General features: G+C 38.0%; 1 protein-coding gene across 6 annotated transcripts in view; it reads left to right on the forward strand.

Annotated features, from left to right (window-relative positions):
* Positions 1-25,278, forward strand: part of RIPOR3 (RIPOR family member 3) — a 58,669-nt gene that overhangs the window by 14,761 nt on the left and 18,630 nt on the right. For 4 of the 6 annotated variants that reach the window (XM_080558063.1, XM_080558062.1, XM_080558064.1 and 1 more), the window contains 8 exons: positions 14,424-14,552; positions 18,911-19,057; positions 21,927-22,005; positions 22,748-22,771; positions 22,912-22,965; positions 23,738-23,887; positions 24,500-24,563; positions 24,958-25,001. In XM_080558063.1, coding sequence (XP_080414189.1) covers positions 14,452-14,552; positions 18,911-19,057; positions 21,927-22,005; positions 22,748-22,771; positions 22,912-22,965; positions 23,738-23,887; positions 24,500-24,563; positions 24,958-25,001 — 663 coding nt within the window. In that variant the 5' untranslated portion in view covers positions 14,424-14,451. Of the gene's footprint in view, positions 1-14,423; positions 14,553-17,307; positions 17,960-18,307; positions 18,369-18,910; positions 19,058-21,926; positions 22,006-22,747; positions 22,772-22,911; positions 22,966-23,737; positions 23,888-24,499; positions 24,564-24,957; positions 25,002-25,278 lie in introns of those variants that run through there. The other 2 variants (XM_080558066.1, XM_080558065.1) reach the window with 2 other exon arrangements.

Raw genomic sequence — 25,278 nt, forward strand, 5'->3', positions numbered from 1 at the left:
GTTTATGCATAGACTTCATGAAAATCTGTCCCTATGCTTTTGTTATTCAGCGTCTGAAATGGAAGCCCACAGAGTGATCTTGAAGGTACTGGCACCTTTCAAGGGAGTCCTGTATGTAGAAAGCTGACAGGAAATACTACTTTAATTAACCACAACTCCCACTGAAACAATGGACCTATCCCTTGTGTAACTCTGTTGAAGTCATTGGATCTTATTCCTAATTCCACTGAGGCCGAGTTGTGCCCCTCCCTTTTTCTGAAGTGTTCACATGCCAATGTGTTGTGCAACCAACATAATTTGTTAACAAATGAAGAATTTAAATAACCTTAAAAAATCAGTGCAGGCATCCCAGCAGCCTGTAAACAAACATCAGAAGTACAAAACAAGTAAGTAGTGGTGTGAAGTACCTTAAAATTGTTTGAGCACAGGTTCTTCAAGAACAACACAAGTCTAAGGCATATATGCTCTGAAAGAGAAGGTTTGGAAAAGATCATGTACTGCATCTTTTGGTAGATCCAGATATCGTTTCTGTATCTACACAGCCTAGCTTTTGTCTCCAGAGCTGTAGTAATACATGGTGAATCTTTTCCCACTGTGTGTGTGAATTTACTTGCATCCTAGTTTAATTTAAAGCAATGAGCAAGTATACTATGACCTCTAGTCATAGACCTCTCTCTCAAGTAAACCAAGTCGTATGGAGCAAAACGCCGTTTTGTCTGTTATAACATTGAATGGACTGTGTGTCATTGCTGCTGTAAGCGTGTCTGGATTTAATTCTGGATCTGGATTTGTGTATTGCTGGGATTGCTTGTCAACACGTATATTGTATCTGAATGGCCTTTTCTGAATTTTGAAGAGTACCCAAGTGATTTTCTGCCAGTATGGTCTCCAGGCTGTGCATTCTCAATGATGATTCAGTAGAGGATCACAAATGTGAGTTCGTAAGGTCAATGATCCATGTGCTGATGTTTGGAGGGTCATAGTGCAAGTGTGGGAAAACTGCCAGGGGTTATAAAACATCACAGGGACATACAGTTCTATTGACTGCCTCTTCAGCCAGGCATGGTTCTTCATTAATGGGAAGGCTTATCCCTGTGAAGCTTATAGTGCTGTTCAGCATTCTGGACGCTGCTGCCATCATATCAGGCTCATCTGGCAAGATGTGTGGTATCTGTCTTTCACAAATCATGCCTGTCCGATGCCAGAAAATCAGGTCATTACACACATTGTTTATTATCACTGGAATCATAACAATACTGTTGTATTTAAGTGTTTTGCCTGTGTACTGTCCTGAAATTTAAAGCTATTTGACGGTGATCTCATCTATCACCAGAACTCCTTAAATTGTCAGTCTAGCAATAGCTACACAGACATCAACTATGCATTTGTCCATCTATTTTTGTGTTAAATCTCTTTGCCCCTCCAACAACTGTAACTGAATACAAACCTGATTGTCATTTTCTTACATACCATGTTTTGAAGGTGACTGTTGTTTGACCTTGTTCTGTTTGGACATTGGAAGCTGATGAACTAAGGATCAGTATGTACAGTGACCCGGTTGACACCTTGCGTCTTTTGCTCATTGGTCTTGGGTGACAGCTCTTCATGCTCTTGAGTCAGTGTGTGCGTTAGCATTCTAATTCACTCCATCCATCTTGAAAGGGAGCTAAGAGAACTTGCTTACAGGGGGATCTGTTTTTTGAAGTGGTGCAATCCTATTCTGCAAGGGTGGTCTGAAGTGTAATTGGCTTGTAGGTAAGTATTAAAGTCTGGGTAACGTAGATGAAGTCAATTTGCATCACAAAAATAGTTACTATTTTATGAGGCATGAAGGATTTACCCACAGATTTTTTTTATAAACTGAGGATTTTAATTGCTCTATACTTGTCTTGTAGCCATAGTAATCTGTTCTGCGCTTAAATGTAGTACTGCTGTATCTTTGTCTCAGATGAGTTTTTTTAATGGTATAGCCACATGACATTAAAAGCGTTTGCAGCTATATTGATATGGCAGAGTTGTAAGCCAATGCAATTTGTTCCTTTTTCCTGATGTTTTATAGCTGTATATCTGTACTAACAATGTCCTTGCAGCATCTTAAGTGACGCATGTAATAAGCCCTTCTCTCTATCTGTTAAGTCCCTGTCTGTGTTGCAGATTCCTGCCCTCATAGCTAGTTGGGTAAAGATTGTTCGTCAAAGATACCATTTTTCATATGGCTGAATTAGCAAAAGACACAAGTATCGAAGCAGTTATGGTGCACAGTAAATGTGTAGTTCTACTTGTTTTGAGTCTGAAGGATGGTTTTAACTATGCTGCTAGAAAGCACAGCCTTGCTAGATTGCTTCGTTCATTCCAGGAGCACTTCGGTAGTAAATAATACCTGTATTCTTGATAGCAGTGAGGTGCTGATAGTGTAAATATAGACAGAAAATGTCCACATTGGAGGATTTTTTTAAATTTACATTATCTTCTACTAATACCTTTCAAAACTATACTAGATGTATTACACACCAAAAGTTTTTTTGTGTAGCTCTATAAAAGATTTGTGCTACAAAGTTTCTGGCATAGCTGTGAGTGCTAAGAGGAATGCTAAAAAATAAAATCCGTGAAGATTTAGCTGTGCTAGCAAAATGCTCACATAAAATACTCCTTTTGCCAGGATTGCCTGTGTCTTTTGGGGACAGAGGTAGATAAAAACTGGCAGAAGAACTCAGTTATCTCTTCTGTGGGAATTTTGTTGTTGTACATAGATGCAGAGTAAACCAGTCCAAGGTCTAAGAAAAACTCCTTGTGATGCTGAAAAATATGAAACACTAAACAGATGCGACTGCGTCTGTGAAAGCTTTGAGTCCTAAGGGAACAAAGACTTGGGTTCACAGTCTAAAAAGAAGTTTGAGACAGAGATCCGATAGATATTTTTTTTTGTGCACAAACCAAACTCATTTTCATGAGTGACTCACTGTCTTTGTTGATGGTATTCATAACATTTCAAGGGACCTTAAAATTAGGTTAGCTTTTGGCCTAAGTGTGGTTTGATCTCAACCGATCCTGCTACTGATCAACTATTGCTTAGCACTTCAAGTTATGTCTGCCTTTTTTTTCTAGGGAGTAGCTCTCCTGTGCTTCTGCTAGGTGACTGAGAAGAGCCTGACACTTCCAGGAATTTATTATCTCTAGCAGAAGTCATGCTAATGTCAGTTATTGATAAGTGAGAAAGTAAACATGTGGCTGATTAGGCACTGCACTTTCAGTGGCTTACCACTAGTCTGTTTTCATTTCTGTTTTTCACAGCACACAGTGGTCCTGCAAAGAAAAGTTCTACTGTTTATTAATTTCTTAAATTATTTTTACTGTATGGCTTTGGTAAACAGTTATCTCCTTTTTGCTCCTTTCTAATGTAAAAGTATTTTTTTCTTGTTTACAGATTTCACTTGCATTAAAGACAATTTCTAGTCTTGCTAGAAATGCTTTCAATTTAAGAAGTGTGTGGCAACTGTATTAACCTCTAATGAATATCAAAAGGGAGCTTTCTCATACCCAAACAGACATTCTCTATTTGCTGACTGTGAAATATTTGTATTAAATAGCAGTAACAAAAACACAGGGCTGAAGAAAGGAAGTTTACAGAGGCCAGGGCAGATGTGAACTCTGCAATCAGTTGTTTTGGTAGAAGGCATCACCATTCTCCTTTAGAGATCTCTTGTCAGAACTGTTTATGTGAGCTCTCCCTACCCAACTTCCAAGAAAATAGCTGTTTTAGAATAAACACTTGAAACAGTAGTCTTTGCTAAGCTAACATTTTTAGACTGAAATAGGATTAAAGGGGGTTCCATGGAGTAATGATCATTGTAGATTGTCGTGGTCTTTCATGGGCAAACTATGTCCAGAAGTCAGTCCATGAGTTTGACTCTTTTGATTTTATGATTTTGAAAATAATATTTTTGTAATTCTGTTTAGGCTTGAAATAATCTAAATGTATCTTCTAGGCAAAATCAGACTGACAAAGCTTGAATATCTAGTTTAAAAGTAAATTCAATCTATTTTAGACTGCGTTTTGCTTGACTGCTCATTTTACCATATGTATCCTAATATACATTACTCTTTCAGCTGTCTTCAAAGCCATCTACTTTAGAGTGTTTAATATTTAAGAACCAATTATATCCATTCTGTTTTGTTTGGATAGTTTGCAATTAAGCATTCTTTCAAGTGGGCTTTATTTAGCTAATTCCATCACAAAAATAAGCTCTAGGAGAATGAAGAGAAGTTCAAGCTAGCCAATGTTTATTTTTATTATTAATAATTTATATTATGGTAGTCCCTAGGGGAAGTAGGGCCCCACTAAACCCAGTTTCCTCTGCATGTAATGACAGTGTCTCACACAGCCTTATACAGCAGAAGATTCTTTCTGCTGTGGCTTAGGGATCCGCTTTGTGCTTCAAGGCAGCAGATTGATGAAGAGCATATGAAGACAAATCAAAAATATTTTTTTAAGAAGTTTAAACTAGGAACCAGAGGGAAAACTTGATGCATCTTTTCTATACAAAGCCATCACTAATGCATTTTTCCAGTATGGGAGCCAAATCATGATTACAAAGGTTTGTTCATCCTCTCTCTGAAGTTACGGCAATTCTATCAGTGTCTTTGATGGGAGCAAGACTGGGCAGAGAAGCAATGGTGCTAAAAAAATGTTTCTGAACTAGCAGCATAAGACACTGTATTTCAAGACCATTCTGATAGGAAAAGGTAGTTAAATTTTTTTTGGTTTCATCAAATTTCCATCAGAAGTCAAGGTTTTCACAGCATCTGATCTGGTCTGCTTCCTGTTTTATGGAAGCCTTGAAAAATGTGGTTTAGAGTCATCTTACATTTACTCTATGCAAAAGAGACAGAGGGCCAAATCCTGAACTTCTGTAAATCATAGAATCACTGAGGTTGGAAAAGGCCTTCAAGATTGTCTGGTCCAACCACCCCCTACCACCAATGTCACCCACTAAACCATGTCCCTAAGCACCATGTCCAACCTTTCCTTAAACACCCCCAGGGATGGTGACTCCACCACCTCCCTGGGCAACCTGTCCCAATGCCTGACTGCTCTTTCTGAGAAGAAATGTCTCCTCATTTCCAACCTATAACTCTATTGCTCTCAATAGAGTTACAACAGTTCATATCAACTGAGGATCTGGCCTGCTCTTTATGGGATACTCTCGTGAGTTGAGTGGAGATATTGGGATCAACAAGGTTGTGAAGTGGAAGAGCCCTGAAGTTAGTGCAGCAGTCGAAATTTTCATTGTGGATTTACTGTCCTTCTCCCCTCCCCTTATGTGGAGGCACCAGTCTTTTCTCCGCTGTTTCCATAATTTCAAATTCAAAATCTGACAGAAGTTTTCCCATCCTATCTGTTCCACACTCCTGTCCTCATTAGTTCAGTTTAAAGGGGGTAAAACATCTGTTTCCAAGTACAGCTGTGTGGTTAGTATGTAGGCTTTTTTTCTCCGTACAAAATCTCTAAATCTGGCTATTTAAGATTTTATGGGAGCTAGAGTTGGGCTGTGCAAAGTTCACCTCATTAAAAACAAACCCAAACCAAATAAAAGCAGAGAATAACAGCGTAAAAAATGTGGGCCATGAATGTCAGACCATATGTATTAGGAATTGGTAGGAAATGAAGGGGAAAGTACAGATATATAAACATAAATTCAGAGGTTCTTTTTTTTTTTCCCACCAAGGGAAGCTTGTGGTTATTGAGTGTCTACAGAATGGGAGATTAGTACAGAGGACAGTGTTGGTGTGGCTATGACAGCTACCCTAATTCATTAGAAAATAAGAGTACAAGCCTGTGTTAGAAGATACTGAGCAAATTCATCCTAGATAAAATGTTCAAATATGCCAAATGATTTTTGAAGATTTTTCTGTTAGCTGGCCAATGAGAGACATTCTCTTTGTCATTGTTTTGTTATCCCCTTCTAAAAAATACACCCTTTTCAATTATCTTAATATACGTACCAAGAGTCAGTAGTGGGAATACTGATTTTGAAAAAAAGTAAGTCTGTGCCTACTCAGCATTAAAGAAAGTGCTTTGCTTTAAAATATAAAACTTTACTCTCTCTCTCCAAATGTCTATTTCCCTGTTATATAACATTTTGTATACTTTTCTAGTGTTCTTTGGGATACTGGTTCTAACTTAGCAACTTCATTATTTTTGTGGTATGAGATTGTCTTGGTAACATTTATGGAAATAAAACATTGTTGCCATAGGAAGTTGACTTAATGGTTTAATTCTTAATAAAGGGACAATCTTCATGATCAGACAGCTACATGACCGATGGTTTCTCCCACTTCTTCCCAGGCGTGCCCCAGGACATGTACCACTATATTGTGATTGACAGACTTCAGTTTTTGAAGATATCAAAAGACATCCCACATACTGTTGAACATCAAATTGCACTGTTACCGGAAGATTGTCATCTGTTTTGGTTAATATACCCTTCCCAGTGTAATAATCAAAACATATCTATCCATCATAGGGGTTTCTATTGAAACTTAGAACTGGGACTTTACACAACTCTAAGGCTGAGATAAGGAACATTTCTTATTTCATAACTGACCTGGCAGTAGGCTTTTAGGAGGCTCCTGCATTAGCCAGTGGATGAAGACATGATAACTCTGTTAACCCCAGTAACTCTGCATGTATCATATACTAAAACATAGATTGTAGAAAGTGAAGAGAATGAGAAATGTATTACAGAAGAATGTTCCTTGGGGTTTTTAATTAAGGAGGGACCTCTCAAGGACAGAATGTAGGATCCAGTGTCTTGCTGCTAGGCAAATTTTCCTTTGTCAGAAATGGAAGAGCCTGTTCATCACTTGTAAATTGCTCTCTCTCAAAGCCATCTGCTTCTTCTCTTGGTAGGAATTTGTTTTTAAGTATTCATTATAATGTAGCTCACTGCAGACTCAAATTCTGCCAAAGCTGAAAAAGCTGCAAGTCAGGCTAGCGTGTGGAGCCTGCCACATTCCTGAATCTCTGATTCAGACTTGCAAGTTTGTCATCAAGTTTGAAATTGAAACCAGAGGAGCTTACAGCAAGCCCTGTGCTCATAAATCAGCTGATAATGGGTGAATTGTTCTGTGCCTTTCCCTGAAGAGGAAAGCAAAACTCAGTGCAAAAGTACATGCAGCAGCCGAAGAGCTATGATGTCGGCGAACATGGAGAAACTACATGTGGCTATGTGAATATGCTGCGTACTGGCAAAGGAAGTAAACAGGGATTTGGGCTATATGCAACCCCTGATCCTTCTCTTATTACAACATTACAAAACAGTTACAGCGGGATTTACAGCCAACTTTGATTCTGGGTAACAAATTTCCATGAAAGAAACAGGCGCAATCCATCAGTGTGCAATCTGTGACAAGGTCTCTATTGTGCCTTATTTGTTTGATATCTGCTGCCACTAGAGGGAGGTACAAAATTGACCACAAAATTTTGCCTTGAAAAATAGTTTCCAGGTCGTTAACTAAATATGGGCCTACTTTGCTGCCGGGATTCTACTGAAAATCTGGAATAAATGACTGATTAATTTCCTCTGGTTGTGCACCAGTGTCACTGAGAATAGAACTTGGATCTGTATACATAGAAGAAAACTAATTAGAAATACAGTAACATATTGAGTTGCAGGCTTGAAAAACAGGTCATCGTGGACCTGAAAGTCGAGTCCTGTATTCAAAGAACTACTCTAGAAACGGTTACATGTGAGTCGCTACCTCCAGCACAGGAGAAGAGAAGCTGTCTGAGGGGAGTGATTTTGCGATTTAAATTTATTGCTGTATGGCCAACTTGGAGACTCAGAACTTCATTTCCAGAAGCTGGCATAAAGCTGTAGAAGGGACTAATGATTAAAGCAGTAACCTGGATCAAAGCTGTTTATCTGACTTTCTCTTTATGGCTTAAATATGGCTAGGAGGAAAGTATGTCAGATATGTAGCATTTAAATACATACTTAAGAACTGAATCAGCCCAGAAAGAAATAAAAATTTCAAGAGTACCTAAATGAGTAACACACCGAAGCCCCATCTTTCCATATAGTGTGTTATTAATGTAATGCTTATTAAAAATCAATGGAACTAGATCCTAAGAGCCTAAACTACTTCTGAGAATGGGATTATATTCCTAAATCATGTAATATTGTGACAGACATAAATTTGGTGCAAAGAAAAGGGACAACCTAACAATCTGATTTAGGCAGATTTAGGCCAGGAAGTTGTGGAATGCATGTGCAGGGATGTAGAGAAACAAAATCTTCCACTTGCAGCAAAATTGCTATGTAATTGCTCACGTTGCTCAGTTTTAAACGTGCAGAAATGTATGGTGAATATGAGTGGAAAAATGACTGCTCATGGATCTTTACAGCTGTAGCTACTGGACTTCACAGCAGTGTAGCTAAACATACCTCTTTGGTAGAAGATGGTTTCCTGCATGGATTGCCTTTTTCAGCAAAGAAGACTGAAGAAATTCATCTGTCTACATTGCTTTATTCTCATCATAGGAACTGGGGGGAGGAAGAGATGACTAGGTGTGAGATGGGAGAGCAGCAAATTGCAAAGGAGAAGCAAAATGTACCTCTTAGTGGTTCAGAGATGGATGATAACAGTAACAAGGGGAAAATATTCAAAAGCTCATCACAGACAGATATTTTTCTTTATTACCATTATCTGTTTTACCATATGAATCTGATAAATAGAATACCAAACATACATTTTCCATTATTTACAATTGCAGTGGCTTTTCCCCTGTCTGTGTGGTGGACTATTTAGAGGTTATGTGTATTGGCATGAGACATCAGTTTTAGATAAATGATATCCTGAAATCAGAATTCCTGTGTTACATTGAATTACATATAACCTATTCAGATTGTGTTGTGAATTTCCACGAAAGGATGCATCTGAAGAAAGGATCCCTGTTTATGTGTAATGCTGTGTTAAAATACCTGTATCGAGATGCAGCATCAAGGGCGCTTTCTGTCTCCCTAATTCAACTGTCTGTTAATCTTTAGAAAAATAACCACATTTTTTCTTAGTTCTGCCAATAACAGTATAAATAGAACGTTCATTTAATAATTGAACAAAAATGCTAAAAAGTTAAGGGGCCTTCATCATAAATTTGGAATGTTTATCTAGCAAAGTAGACATTGCTACTGAGGTCAATGGTTTTGCTAAAGAATGCTCGAGAGCAAAGATTAAATATAGTGTGTATTTTCCCAGTGGATTCAACACTGTGCTGTACACAAGATGGTCACTTCATTCTTTGTTCTGTCAGCCTTCATTACATATACCTTTAGAGTAATTAGGGCCGAGTCATGACGTTATCACATCTCAGGAGTTTCATTAAATTTAATGGTGTGGATTCTTTAGATCCCCAATGCTGCAAAGTAAGTGCCAAGATCTAGAAATTTCCAGCCTGTTCCAGGCTATATTGAAATCACAGGAAAGTTCAGTGGTTCAGACCAACCAGCCCTAAGACTTTGTTCAGAAAGTCTGACATTATTGTAATACACTGTGGTAATCTGATTTTTTCTTTATCGGTATCATGAGAGACTCAAATGTCATTGTCTGCTGCAAGTGTTTTGAAGTGGATACCACCCATCATAAGCAGCCAGAAATGTTAGCTAAGTACACTGTTTCTGAGTTTTGAAATAAATGATAGGAAGAAAAATAATTATGATTACATCAATATGATGCTAGAAAAAATTTAGATCTTAACTTGGACTTTAAAAATTTTATGATGTTATTATGCCTGGGTTATCTTTTCACTTATTAGGTGCTTGCAGTATGTATTTCCATCAGCTAAAACCCTACTACCAATGCAGTTACAACAGCAAAAAAGATATTGTACTGGAGTTTATAATAAATTCAGGGAAGTGAAATGAGTAACTTACAACATTTGAACAAAGATTTTTTTGAAATATCAGATGATTTGTTGGAATCACAGATCATTCTTAAAGTCCAGAGAATGTCTCTGGAAGAGGATTATGTTGTGGTAATACAAAATGAAATCAACTCTTTGGTTTACACAACTAGAAGATAGAATGGCTCTACCATAATCCCAAGTAAAGCTGATGTAACATTTTCAAATAAAATTATGTATAAAATTTACAAGAATAATCAAGAAGAAAGCATCAAGTGGTATAAGGCAAAATGTCAGGATGTATGATTTGTCCACAATCACAAATGTGATCCTAAAGCCACTTTACTGCCATTGGCATTTAATAGTTTTTGTTTTTTCACTGTGTTTATTTTCTACAGTGACTAATAATTTACTTGATTTCTACCTGGCTTTTATTTTGTGAGCAATATGCAGCTGCTGCTTGCTGAAGCCAGGGAACAGCAGTTACTGACAAACTTGTTGCCCTGGCTATCGACTTGAAGCATGTATCCACAATCAGCTGAAGGAACCAGAAGTCTGGCACAATTTTTGCAGATACACAACTAGGAGCAAGTGTGTGTCTCTTAACCAACAGGTCATTCTCAAATGGGACGCTATAATATTTTAAGAAAGCATGAATATCTTACTCTAGCAATAGTTCATCAAATTCAAGTGAACCTCTTGGAGATATTAAAAGAAAATCATGGCTACTAATTTAAAGTACAAAACACAAGCAGAAATATTTTGCAAGAAGTCAGTGAGTCATATTTTCCTCATAAAATTGTTGAAACCATTGTATCCAGAAACAATTAAGTATGTGACTAGGGTAGGAAAAGTTTAGCCATAAACACAAACAGACACCAACTTCTTGTTTGTAGAAGATGAAGGTCTTTTGGCTCAAGGAATCTCCTGATACTAACAGAGACTAAGTAGAACACGCAGTTTGAGTGTACTTGTTGCTGCAAAAAAATTCAGATGTTTGGTCCTGTATGTCTTTGGTCCTATATGTTATGGATAATTGGTAATTCTGAAGGCTAAATGCTAATAGCTTATTGGTATATGGCAACTCATTGAAATAGAGACAAACAAACATACTCCTTTAATTTGAAAAAAAAAATACTCTTTTGATTTATATTAAAAATATATTTTCTAAGACCTGAAATCTCAATCTTATGACACTGCAGGTATTAATGTATTTGAGTATATTAGCATCCAGCAGTTCAGAGGTCTGTTTACGACTCAGAAACATTATGTTTTATTCAAGCTTTTGTTTTTTCCCCAGTAGCTTAGTGTTTCTGTCACCCCTGGCAGTAGACTCCTTCAGTTTGGCCTGATGTTCCTGTGCTCCACACATGCCAGCCCCATGCTAGCTACTGTATCCACAATCTGTGCTTTTTGGGAAGATTAAAAGTGAGGAAGTACCTCTGCTCCCCAGGGTATAATCCTGGCATTTAAGAGATCTGAAGACATTGGCCTACCCAGCAGAGATTACAGGTTGGAAGATAGATTGGAGCTCAGCGTTGCCAGGCTGTGGCGGGGTCCTTATCTGATTTATTTTTAGCTTAAAGGGACAGTTGAAATTGAAGACACGTCCAGATGCTCTTTCTCAGGGCAGTTGTAACATAGCTCAGCACTTTCGTACAGACACTCTGGCTAGCAAACCCTGTGTTTAAACAACTGCATGTATAAATCTTTCTTACTATTAAAATGTTGTCAAGACATCCTTCTTATGGCCTTCTAGTCAGATGTGTGAAACGAGCTGCTAGATTCCTAGGTTACTACCAAAATACACGTGCTGGTGTGTACCATGAGGTATTTGACTTTATCAACATTATTTTAAAATAAGAAAGATAACTCCTTCAACATTGTTTTCCTAACATTATTCAGATTCTCTCATAGGAAGGAACTGTCAAAATGTGCTTGCGAATTGGATGTGAACGTGGCTATACGTTGGAGCTGAACCTGACAGTCAGTGGCCTTGAGGGCTGAGCTTTGTGCAGTTAAAAAACCAAACAACCCATGAGTATTTTTAAATGCTTATGGCAGTGCATAAGTGAGGTCCAATTCATCTCTCATTTCTACTAATTTGCAATATTTTCTTAAAGTCTGAAATTATATTTGATTTATAAATACATATGTGGCAACAGAATCAAGTCTAAGCAGTTTAAGCAATTTATTTCTTTCACCAGCTGAGGTTTGAGGGTCTGTACTTTTTAAACGTAACTCTTCATGCCTAGAGTTCTGTACCACAAACTTTTATTTCAGAAGTCATCTCATCATTTTCCACTTCGCTTTCCCTGTCAAGGGTCTCTCTGTTTTGGTTTTTGTTTGCTTCATATCTATATGCTTGAAAAGCTTCCGTTCTCTTGCTATACAGGCTTTAGGAATCCTATGAAGTCAGAAAAGCTTTTCCTGCATTTCTTTCCTGTCTTTTACTCATGAAATAAGCTTCCTAGGTTAGGGAGCTGAGGAATGGGTCCTGGGAATCTGGCTCAGCCTTCAGGAGGGTTGTGGTCAATAACCGTGAGGCTATTCCTTTTATTTCTTCCTTTAACAGCTTGTTATGCAATGACATTTTTCAGCAAGTTGCATGTTTTTTTTTTAGTCTACTGATCCTTTTGATGGGGTGACTGTTCACAGACATAAGCATCTGAGAGCCAGAGGAAAGAATGGAAAATATTTTGAAACTTCAGCTGTGATGTGGTTCAAGTATGCTTTCTGATTAGGGGTGTTAAGGAGGCATCATTTCAAAGCAACAGAGCATAAGTGCTCTAGAGTATGATTAAAAGGTGATTAAGGTGCACCTAAATTTGGCCATGTAACAGATTTCTGTTGATGCTACTGAAGCTATGGAGTCCTGCGGGCTTCAGTGCACTAGATACAAAACCACTAGCCATACCCAACACTTTTCCTCTATTTAACAAACTAGGTAGCTTGCAAAGCAGGTAGCTCTTTGCCTCAAATGTATCATTTTCATATCTTCTTCTAACATGCTTTGCCTGCTTTTATTTTTTCACAGATGTGTTCGTGAGCTTGGCAGATCTTGTAGAAACAGAAGTCTTTTATCTCAGCTCAGGGCACTAACTGAACAGCTTCTAAAGAAACAATCAGTTCTCGCTTGCTAACAGGATCTCTGCTTGTGGAAATGCATAACAGCTTTAGTGACTGCCTTGGTAGACAATGATACCTAAAGCATAATCACTTACAGTAATGCCCTGTACTTGTAGACTAGCCCAGAATCAGCAAAATGCTCAAATCTCATTCCTCTTGGGAAGGATAGTTCAACCTTTCAGATCTTTGTATGCAGTCTGGAAGAGCATTGAGTTAGGTTGCTCTCCAAGTTAGTGGCAGAGCCAGGAAAAGTCTTACCCTGACACTTCATGGCTTCTAGTCTGAGTAATTGCACCCATGCTGCTGGAATAATGTTGGGGGGAATAGGGGTTTAGTGCAGATGTTTCTTCCCAGTATCTACACTGATAGATTAGGCAATCTCACTAATCTTCAAAGTGCATTCTATAATGTAGGAAAAATTTCTGCATGGAGCATCTCCATATAGAGGTCTTTGTTCATGTTTGTAAATCTCTATACAAATAGATACCCCAGCTTTTTCTTTTAATCAGTTAAAAATTCTCAACAACTTCAAATGGAGTTTTGTGTGAGTCAGGAGTGAGAACTAAGAGAGGAAATTAAGATTTGGCCCTCATTTTGGCCTCATTAAAACAATTAAAGCAAAGCTGCAAGTTGTGGTGTTTATATTAAACCAGCTTTGGGGAAAAGGAAGGGAATGCTGTATATTAATTGTCTGGGTGATTTTCTACAGCTGCTTTGAGAGAGATGTCTGTTACTTATATTGTAACTTGGATTCTATAGACATATGGCAAAGAACACAATTCTCCAGAAAGCAAAAAAGTTTGACTGATGGAAAACAGAAGACAGCAATCCAAAGGAAATCCTGCCAGAGGAGGAGCATGAACCTGAAATTTACTGTTGAAACCAGATTTCTGCCTTGGGCTTAAGTACCACACTCGGCCAATTCTACCATTGACTTCAGTGTGGCTCTGCACAGACGCAAAGAACTATTTTTTTGGACCTGACTAAGTCTGGAGCTTAAGTATTTTTCTGGCATTCAAACTGATTTGGAAATACATGGGCTGGCGTGAACTCCTTAAGCAGTGGGACAATTACAGGGCTTTTTAAAAATCAGAAATGCAGATAGCCTGTGAATAGAGGTTATTCTGGCTTTTACATAGTGAACTTGTAAAATCAATCAGCAATTGCAGAGGGCATGAGGGATTTCATTGCAGACTGTTCAGTACTTTATTAATTGTATTGTGGATGGCAACAGAAGAAACCTGTATAGCAGAGAAGTCTTTTTTTTTCTGTTTAATCTACTGTCTGTTTTTGTTACCTTCCCCTTTCTTGCAGCTCGGCACTTGCAACAGCACAGGTCTAAGCCAGAACTGCCAAGTAGGTTTTGACTCATCTGTTTTTCCTTTTATTTTAGAAGCCAGTAGACTTGCTGATTGGCAGTCATGTCGGTCAAGCTGACATTCGTCTCTCCTGGGGATGGCGGTGGTATCAGCAGGAGTTGTTCCTTCACTGGATTCAGCACTGTGCAAAGCAGAAAATTAGCGTAAGTAACACCAAAAAAAAGCACCTGATCGTCTGGACAATGAACGTTAGGTACTGTGAGTGTATTTTTTAACCAAAGGCATGTATATATAGAAGTTGTTCCTTAATTTTGGTCTTAAAACTATTGAGTGTTGTCATGGTTCACGGATAAACAGTTACACTTTACACTATACTATCTTACTGCTATATACACTGTGCTTCAGAGGCAGCTGAACTTCTGCTTTGTGAGAGAGATTATGTATTATCCTCTTAATAGTGTCCATTTCTGTTAGAAAAATGTTGATATGAAAGGTGTTACCTAATACCTATTATAATCACTGACCTCCACTTCTCTCCTGTGTTTCTGCAAGGTGAAAAGCAAATGTGATCACAGAGATGATGGCACTTGCTAGTACTGAAGCTGGTCAGATAGTAAAACCAAAAAGATATGGATAAATAATACCAAAAAAACAGTTTTCTAGTTTCCATAAAGTAATGTTTGGGATCTCAGCATGCTCAAGAATTAGTATTAATGTTCCAGTAGGAGGCATTTTTCCCTAATGTCTGTTCTAGTGACCCTGGTAGTAAAAGATGTGTTCTGACTAATAGCAGCTTTCAGATAAAATGGAAGGCCTTCTGAATAGTTATGGTAATTAAAAATCTCATAGACTTTTAAAAAGATGGTGATATTAATGGTGAATCCTGGCAAAAATGCCATTGATCCCAACTAAAATTCTCCTGGAGTTATTTAAGTGGAGTAGCATTACATGAGAGGAAGGACTGCGTTCTGGCAATGACACAAACTAGAGGAAGGGAGGAAGACCAAGAGGCCAAGAAAGCTACTGCAAATTCACTAGTGTCAGTAACAGGTCAATAGTATAGCCAAGGTTGCAATCCAGCCTTTCAGTTTTCAGTCCAGCATGGTAATTGCTAAACCATCCTGCATCGTTTTTCCCTTTTTGGTTATCACAAATTGTTGTGTAGCCTTGCTTTATGTAGATAACTGTGCAGCTTTTCTGCTATAAGTGTTCTTGTTCTTTTTCTTAATTTAGTTATCCCTGTATAGCGTGGAGTGCTTTCTGAAGATATGATACATAAATAGAAAGTAATATAATCCCTGACAACCAGTGCGTGTTAGAATAATAACAAATCATTTAGAAGTATCATATAGAGATATTGGAAAGTATGCCTCTAAAAGTATTGTATCCCACAAAATCCTATTCTGTATCACTAAAATACTGGAGTCGTTTAATAAAATGTATTTTCAAAGAAGCAAATGATTGTATTATCCTTTTAGGTAAACATAGTGTGGTAAAGTATGAGCAAAAATGAAATTCCAGCATGACTGTGATATGATCAAAAAGTCTTTACATTTGAATAAATTAATTTGTTGTGGAAGCTGGAAAATAACACCACCTAGCAAAGGCTGGGCATCTAAAATCACACCAGTCACCAAGATCTTGAAGAAAACACTGACAATAAATTGTATAAGCAGACTTGAGCTCAAGTGACATAGTGGGAGTTCTAGCAGGGAAAAGATCTACCAGGAAAGGGGCTGAACAGCTGTTTCTCCAACAAAGACACAGTCCAGCGGGGTAAGAATGCTCAAAACAGAAAAGTTTCTGTATCCCTTAAGATTATTCTCTTACTTTTAGCTGCAAAGGTTTTCTAGCCAAATGCCTCTCTTTATGCATTTTTATGATGTTGCTTTTTGTTATTTAAATGTTTAGACAGACAGTTTTGTTCAGGAATCATGACATTAAGAAAGATTTTTGTACTACTCAGTAACAACCTGGTAAACACCCAAGAGCCTTGTCCAGCATAGCGAAGAAATTTTCTAATCACCCTCTCCTAACTTCTGTCTCTCTCAGGCACTGTTGCAAAACACAGCAGGAGATTGCGGGGCCCTGTGCAAGGTCTATCCAAAGGATGACACACAAATCAGGTCCACATGGAGATTCTTAAGCAGATGCTAAATATACTTTTGCATTTGTTTAGCAACTTCCTTTTGAGGCTCTCAGTCAGACACACTATTTCATTTTTCCTCACAATGGAAGTAAATATTAGTAGTGATACCTATAAAATAGGAAATCAGATACCAAAATTACTAGGTTCACAAGGGAAAACGACATAGCATCTAACATTAGGTACTGTCCCTGAGGTTCCAAGTTAGCCCTTCGACTTTTCTATGCAATGCATGGGATTCTAAACATCAGTGCACTGAGTACCTATGGGCTGCATCACTCACTGGCAGATACTGAGGAAAAGGGTGAGTTTTGGCTGCCCATCCCTATGTAGTGCTTAGCTGCTGTACATGAAACTGAAGGGAAATGATTTTCTGAATTTAGGATTTGCAGTCTAAAACTCTGAAGGTAAATATCAAAACTCTTTAATTCCCCAAAAATAAACAAACAAAATCCAGGAGTAATTTGGGCTTTTTAATTTCAAAAAGATAGAATTGCCTTATATGTTCTGTATGGTATCTTGCCATTTGGAGTACTCATCTAAAACATGAAAATGGATACTAATCGTTTCTTTGCATGAAAGAATTTTAAGTCGTGATCCTTATAAGAGACTCTTTCAACTGTTGTTATTGGCTGGACTGTTACTTCCAGTGTTATTCCTGTTGAAACCCTCTCATTTTGCATGGAATACTTAAAGATTCATTATCATAGGGAAACAATCGTGATACAAGTTTCTAATTTAACATTTGTGTTCCTTGTTAGAGGTAACCTGAGTTCCAAATGGTTTAGTTGATTAACACTTTACATTAAGCCATCATAAAAAAATAAGATAATCATTGTGGTGAAGAAACTAAATATCTAGAACTGTTTGGCAACAGAATAGATGTTAAAAAATGAAGTTAAGTGGAAATTTAGCACCAGGATAGCTAAAGTAGTTACTTAAAGGTTTCTAGAGTAGGACTGGGAACAGCTCTCAGGTTTGCTGGGCCTAGAATTTAATCACCAAGCTCAATAATCTCCTTAGGCATTGAGTCACATGCCTAGACCTTAAGGCAGCCAGTGGATAATTATTAAGCCTGTTGGAGTTCATCATTTCCCCAGGTGAGCTGAATTTAGGATGAGGATTATAGAGAAGGTGGAAAGCTCCTTGGAGTGCAACCAGTTGGCTCAGTCTCAGGGAACAGGAAACTTCTTTAGCTAATGTTATTTTAGAGCCTTGACTAACAGGGAGTATTAACAAAACTAGATAAAAATAATTAAGACTTAAAAGACTATATTAGCTAGAAGCCAAGCAGGAACCTGACAATCTGAAAGAATCATTTGCAGAGAGTTCATCTTCTGCTTTAAATGTGGTAGATATATAACTAATGGTTAGGGATGTTGTAATTCATCAGGTTAGCACAAGCAACCCTGTATGTGGGACTTCTGTTAGAAACAGTATTTGGTTTTGCAGTTGCTTTTAAAAGTAAGTGAAGTGTTAGTTGCTGAAAAAACACTGTAATAATTGTATCTTGTATGTAATCTGGGCTTGGTGGTAGGCTTTCCTAAAATGTGGTAGGGCTTTAAGTGCTACCTTTAGTGAGTACAGGCAAAAAGATAGCTGTTATTAAAGGTTTTCTATGTTAGCTCTGTCAATCAGAAAGATAATAGCTTATCCAGTCTCTTGGTAATGTTTTAAAGCTAATTGTGTGTGTTTGTCATAGTCTGTGTGCTTCTTGTGTCCAAGCTAGTGCTTAGAAGTGTAAATGGTTTAGCTTATCTCTGGAGATTACTGGTAGCTGGGGAGCAAAAGTCTCTTGAATTCTACTTCCAGTTCACAGTTGTTAGGCCTTGAGCAGATCAAAAACTTGTTGCCTTGTTTTCCTGAATTGCAGGTGAGAGTCAGAATGGCAATGTCTGTGTCTTGTAGCATGACTAGATCTATAGTTGACTCAGCAGCTGATGTGAATGTGTACATAGCATTAGGGCCTCAGCTAGTGGTCCAACAAGTCTGTTAAGACAAATACTAACAGTATGATCCTTTACTTGTTCCAGAAACTAGCTTTTCTTTTCCTTGCTTAATGTCCCCTACTTCCTGAAGAAATGGGGACCTGCACAATTCTTCTGCCTTTAAAAGGAGGCAAAAGAGAACCACTAGGCTTCCTTGAGTCTGCTTCCATCTTGGAGAAGGAAACATTTCTTATTTTTGTTGGAGTCAAAAAAAAAAAAAATGTAGCTTTTCTTCATTGGGTATGTGAGGCTGGGCCTTAACGTTCTAATGTTATCCATTAAAGTGTTTTCAGTGTGTCCAAGAGCTTTACCCCTTTTGGTAAAAATATATGGGATTTGGAAACTGGAAACTCTCTGGGTTAGGCATCTCTCTTCTCCCAGGTGATGTGTTTTGCATCTTTCCCGTATTTCTCTTCTCTTTCTACAGAAAGTCTCTCAACAGAAGTTCAGTGAGATCAAGAATGTCACTGAAGTCCCCCAAGGCATATTCTTCACTGCAGAAAGGGGCAGTCATCTGGGATCCAAAACCACTGCAGGTGAAGAAAATTTTTGAAGCTTTGAAGAAAGGACTTAAGTAAGGACTCTTTTTAAATATTGTAATTTACTGTACCTAGTCATGCTGCTTAACTCTCTGTATGACATTGTTCTCTGTTTCCATTTGCCGTTCTTTAAATAGCATGCTACTCTGGAGTTTAAAGATCTTCTTTCATCACTGGGTGGCTTGTTGTAAGAGAAGGGTCTAAGCAGATCCCCCTGAAAAATTTAATTGACTTGAAGTGATGAAACAGATCTGTAGTACAACTCCATCTTTTTATGGCAGTGTAAATAACATTACTAAATGTGTTTATTTCTTTTTTCTTGCTTTAAAAGTAGCACTATTTCAGAGTCTTTATTATAGTTGACTGCTGTTGTCTATGGTTGTAGACCGTGTTAAGTTAGTAAAGACTTGACTAAAAAGGCTAAAGGCCCAATTTGTTCATTTTCTCCATCTGGCAGATGTGGGGTGTATGTAGCAGACATAACAGATCAAAGAATGGGCTGGCAACCTGAATTTGGGGTGTTCTGGCTTTGAGGAAGCTGTCAGTTACATCACTGAAGCACTTACATTGTTCAATGCTGAAATGGTAGATAAAACATAGATGAGCTTGCTTTCTTGGTGTTATAGACCAGAAGTTGAGAAGTGGTGGTAAATGCTGTTTGTACTTCACATCTTTCTCTCCATTAGTGAGAGGAAACTGATGAAGCTTTAACTGAGTCCTGAAACCTTACTATATAAAATATGAATCATTAGAGTTGATGTTGATGGATGTGGTCTAATATTGCAGGAACTTCATTTACACCCTGAGGCAACTGTTGGAAGATAAAATATCGTCCCTTGGATTTGTAAAACCAGTTACTTTCCTTTTACTGCTGCCATCCCACTAACAGTTGATTCATGTATGTTTTTGCTGGCATCCCACTAATGAAGTTAATTCCTATATATTTCTGCTTTCCTCAGAATTTTGCTACTGTATTATGATAGTTTTTTTTCAAGGAAAGAATATAAAAAGCACTGTAATAACTTATTGCACACTCACATTTTTATTCCGATAAAGGACTATTAAGTTCTAGCCCTAAAAAAGAAGAGGGGGGGAAAAAAAAAACAACGAAACAACAACAACAAAAAACAGTAAATGTCTTATTAGGATTTAGATTTAAAACAAATAATGAAATTAAGTGTTTTTGCAGAGTTTAGAATTTATCAGAGCTTAAAGAGAGAAACCATAAAGTGAATTAGAGTGTTCCCAGTTCTACAGGGAATGCCATATGATCTGAATCATGCCAAAACTGAGTAGCTAACTAATTGACTAAAGTAACCTACAGAAAACAACTGTATCAAATAGCAATAGGAAGTCCAAATTTTAAGTAGATACAGATTAAGTCCATTTGGTGCAGGAGCGACTTGAGTTTTTAGAACAGAATATGTTTTATGTGCCTCCTTCTTTATAGCTATAGCAAATAACTCTTTTCTGTTAACCATCTGGATACCATTCCATGAAGCTCTAACATGCTTAAATCTAAAAGTGACAAAGCTCTCCTAAAAGGAAAGCGAAGTCTTTCTTGCAACCAGCCCTGGCTACTCCTGTACTGAGCAGTTAACAGGCAAAGGTAAAGAGTAGGCTGATGAATGCTGCAGCCATTGAGCATCTTGAAGGATCTGTTTTTGTTAACAGTAAGAAAAATGAAGTGCATCAAAGCAAATGTGAGAAGTACAACTGTCTGACATGAGGTTCTTTTGGCTGCTCAGTGACTGTGTCTTATGTTGTATTTACCAGGTGACTTTTTCTTTCCTTTTTCAACATAAGAGGAAAAAGTTACCTAAGTCTGATCTGTATTAAAAGCAAAATTGGAAGGAGATGTTGTCAGCAGAAATAGTTCAAGGCATTGTGAGAACTCCAAAGGGATAACCCATGCATGTAAGCAACTCTATGGGAGCCAGCTGGCACCAAGTGCTTCACACCTTGCAAAATAGTTCCTGTTCTGGAAAAAGTAACAGTTATGTTAAGAAATTGTCTAGTATGCTAAAAGGTGGTATTCACTTCTGTTTGCTAATACACCGAATGACATCTGCCCTATCTTAAGAGTACTTCTACGAGCTTTGTTCTGTAGCCCAAGTGTTTCATGTTGCAGTTCTTTGACTTTGTAAGATGGAGTTGGTTGAAGACTTACTCCTCAGTGACTGTAAGATAAGACTTGCTGAACAAATGAACTGTTTTTCTACCTAACAGAAAACGTTCCAGAAGGCCAAACAAAAAATAGAGAAAATTTAAAAGGGACTTTGTGTGTTGGGCTGTGTTTTAAAACTTGCTGTTCTCCTCCTACATCCCTCCTTTCTTCTTGCCTTCAGTAATTCTTCCAGCTCTGCTGCTTTTTACCTCACATTTCCAGAATAAAGCTTATCTTTCACTTTAAACTATTTTAAATGAAGGAAAACAACAAAAAAAAAGTCTGAATTCAGTGTGCGTGTGCACTTGTGTCTACATTATGCGCCAATGTTAGCTTTCTTGAATTGCAGTGTAGCATCCTCCTCCTGGAGCAGTGACAAGGATTCGGGAGATTCTTAATGTACATCATCTTTGAATGTTGGGTAGCAATATTGAACATCTGCAGGCACTCACTTTATACTTAAGTTCCTCTTCTTACAGGTGCTCTTGTACATCTGTCTCCTGATCCTCTATGAGTGTCCTATTATAGGACAAATATTTACCTATGGAAACAATCCTTTCTCATCTGTTGACCCACGTCCATCTATATGGCCATTTGAATCTCTAGAGAGTAAAGCAAGAGAAGTCTCCTCTAGAGATGGAAGTTGCTTTTTAACATGCTACTGAAAAAGTCTTTGAGAATGTGTTATAATGAATGTACCAGAAGAATATAACACTTGAGGTTTTCTTTCTCTCCAGTGAATACTTGGAAGCACATCAGGCTGAGTTGGATTATCTCTCTGGTCGGCACAAAGATACAAAAAGGAACTCCAGATTGGTATGTTGCTCTTAATACCTAAATGACTTCTAAAAGGCTGGCACAAAACTAGATGGTATCTCTCTCACTTCCGGGACTCCCAGGGGTTTTACAGTTAAAACACTGAGGTAAGATCCAGCAAAGCAGCACACTCTAGAATTTACCAAGCAAGTTAGGTCTAGATGTGAGAAATGAAGTTAGAATTTCCCCTTTTCAACATCTGACTATGATGTTTAGATCGTGTTTCTTTTCTTACTTAGGTAGTATCTCCTTGTGTCTGTTCAGTGATCAGTGTTCGTACCTGAGTCTGTATGGTGAGAAGCAGAAAGACCAGGCTTTGTTTTCAGTAGTTGGTGAATGTGTCCTAGGAACTTAAATTCTGCAGTGTTCATAATTCCCTAGAACTGTCAGCAACAGTGCTAATGAAAAGACAACTCTCAGATCCAACTTTGCCTTTCATTTGGAAAGTAATAGCTAGACAAAAAAAGTCCCATGCACCATGACCAATGAACATCCAAGTCCTTATTATAGCTGATGATGAAAGAATTTGTCTCATTTCAAGCATCCATTGAGGTGTTGGAAATGCTAAACCAGCCACGTACAGAAAAAGAGACTAATTCTAAAGTGTTTTTTGTCTGTCTGCTTGTAGTAAACAATACATCTTAATTTAGTGTCACTAAACGCATAGTGGGTTTTGCAATAAATGTCAAAATATTGTTATTATACATGCTCTCCTGTTCAGCCTGTGCTTTCTTTCTTTCAGGCCTTCTACTATGACCTGGATAAGGTAAGATTTGTGAAGATGAGATGAAATGTTGTAGGTGAAGGGGAAAAAAAAATGTGGTGCTTACTGTGTTACTTAAAGGCATGTTTAGGAAATACTGAAATAACTAACCAAGTCCCCCTTCTCTCTCCCCTCTTCAAAAGCAAATTCGCTCTGTGGAGAGATACATTAGAAAATTGGAGTTCCACATAAGCAAGGTAAGGGGAGTTTATAAGTTGTATATGTAAGGCTTACATTGCTATGTAAGCAAACTCTCTGAATAGAAAATACTTTAACTATAATTTGTCTGAAGGGGAGTAATACTGGGCACTTTCTGAAAGCTGTAACCACTCTGTTACTGAAGGAGGGGATTTTTATTTATTTATTTTCTTGAATGGTTCTATTCAGGCTGAGTGTTTGGCACAGCCCAACCTGAGCTTCCCTGTGAAACCAATTTGCGTACTCTGCCAGTTTGTTTGGAAAATAAATAAATAACTCTGCTTTCGGAAGTTTTACGCATTATCCCCTGCCCCCTTTCCCACAAGGGCCCTAGATGGGCTGTTCTTTATCGTGTGTGTCTGCTATCTGCTTCCAAAGGAAATAAATCTCTCCTCTGATATGGGTAAAGGTGTAGGTGTGTTAATGTATATTGGGGGAATTAGCTTCCTGCTCCCTGAGTAATTTTTCCCCAAACAGAGTGTTACTCTACTCCCTGTCTTCCAATCTAATAATCACAGAGTGAGTTATTTATCGATATCCCCTCCTTCTTTTGCAGAAATATCTACAAACTGTTGCACTCTGATCAGTCTGTAAAGTGCAGGAGTTGCACTGTGGTGCAATACCAAGATAATTGGTTTTGGTTGTGGGTCGTTTGAGTGTGGTTTTTTTTCTCCACCTCCATTAAAGACTGACAATGTTCCTTCCCAGAACTTATTAAATTATGTCAGGGTAATTCTTGTTAATTCTTTTCCTCACCTCAAAATCTTAAAGGTGGAAGAACTCTATGAAGCTTACTGTATCCAGTGCAGACTACGTGATGGGGCCACTAACATGAAACATGCCTTTGCCTTGTCTCCTTCCACCAAAGCCTCCAGGGAGAGCCTAGTGGAGCTCTACAAGAACTTTCAGGGATGCACAGAGGTAGGGAATACTGCTCATGTGTAGTGATGACCTGACTGTTTCTTAGCAAAAAATGTACCAGAACTTGCTGTTGGCTTTTTATTTTTGGTGGGGGGTTAAAAACAAAACTGAAATACAGGTACATAATGCAAATTGAAGCTTGTGAGATAAATACCTTACAGGCAAAGCTCTTGAGTTCTGCGTGTTTCATTCTTTTTTTTTTTGTCCCCTACTTAACTTGGCTTCTTGCATTTGTGAAGACAACTGAAAAATTCATTTAATTTCTGCTTTAATACTGGAGTGAATTATGACTTCCACTGCAAGTAATGTGATGAGAATTAAATACACCAAAGTAAGCCATGCTATTTTTGTAGAACAAGCAGTGGAAGGTAACTGAAGGTGAATTGCTTAAGCAGTTCCATCCTACTGTGGAGAGGCATCACAATTTTCTAGCTTAAAAGTGGTATGAATGGTCTTTCCATTGGCCTCTGCTAGTGTAAGTGTTGTAGTCTATCAGTTAAAGTATATAAAAAACAGCCAAAGTTCTTTAAAGATAAGAAAATGGTATGTATGGGAAGGGTAGCTATTCTTTGCTGCTTTTCAGTCCTAGTCACTGTTCAGTCTTCCTTCTAGGACATGTGCTTTATAGAAGGGGCATTGGAGGTCCATTTAGGAGAGTTTCACTTGAAGATGAAAGGTATGTTCTTCATATGTTTTCTTCGAGATTTATCAGATGAATAAATAGGTTCTCAATAAATCAGATTTCTACATAGGAAACCCAAAATTAATGTTGGCTGCTTCCACTGTTTTTCTGGATCAGACCCTGAACAGAATTCTGGCAAACTTGTTTGCTTCAGTGCTGTAAAGTAGATCTGCAATGGTATTTTATACTCTAGTACAAAAACTGACAGGTTTTCTTTCTTTGTCTCAATTGAAGTTTTTCTAAAGAGGTTTGGGCTATAAGGATAGCTTCTGCATGGAGCTGAGCACAAAGGGGTGTTTACCAGATCATCTCTTGTTTGTTGTAAGCTGAAGCTTTGTGGGACATTGTAAAACTGTTCAAATACTAGGAGTTTTTCTTTTCTTTTCAGGCTTGGTGGGCTTCGCACGGCTCTGCCCAGGGGACCAATATGAGGTGCAGTATACAGTGATTCATTTTGCCCTTTATTTTACTGCTATGAGTTTGCAGTAGAGGAACCAGAGTGCAAGGGTGCAACATGTAGAAGGCGAACGGGTAAACAGGCTATGATAAAACCAAGCACTGCTCTGATGAGGACAGTGCTCTGGCACGTTCACTGGTTGCTCTGGCCTCTGAGACTTAAGAGAGAAAGATTTAAGTGTTAGGAGAGGTTTTAAAAGATGGCAGTGATTGTCTATAAAAACCAACCTAGCAGGTCTTTATCTTCAAAGTT

The sequence above is a fragment of the Anser brachyrhynchus genome (assembly GCF_964034855.1).
Source record: "Anser brachyrhynchus genome assembly, chromosome: 16".
Lineage (NCBI taxonomy): Eukaryota > Metazoa > Chordata > Aves > Anseriformes > Anatidae > Anser > Anser brachyrhynchus.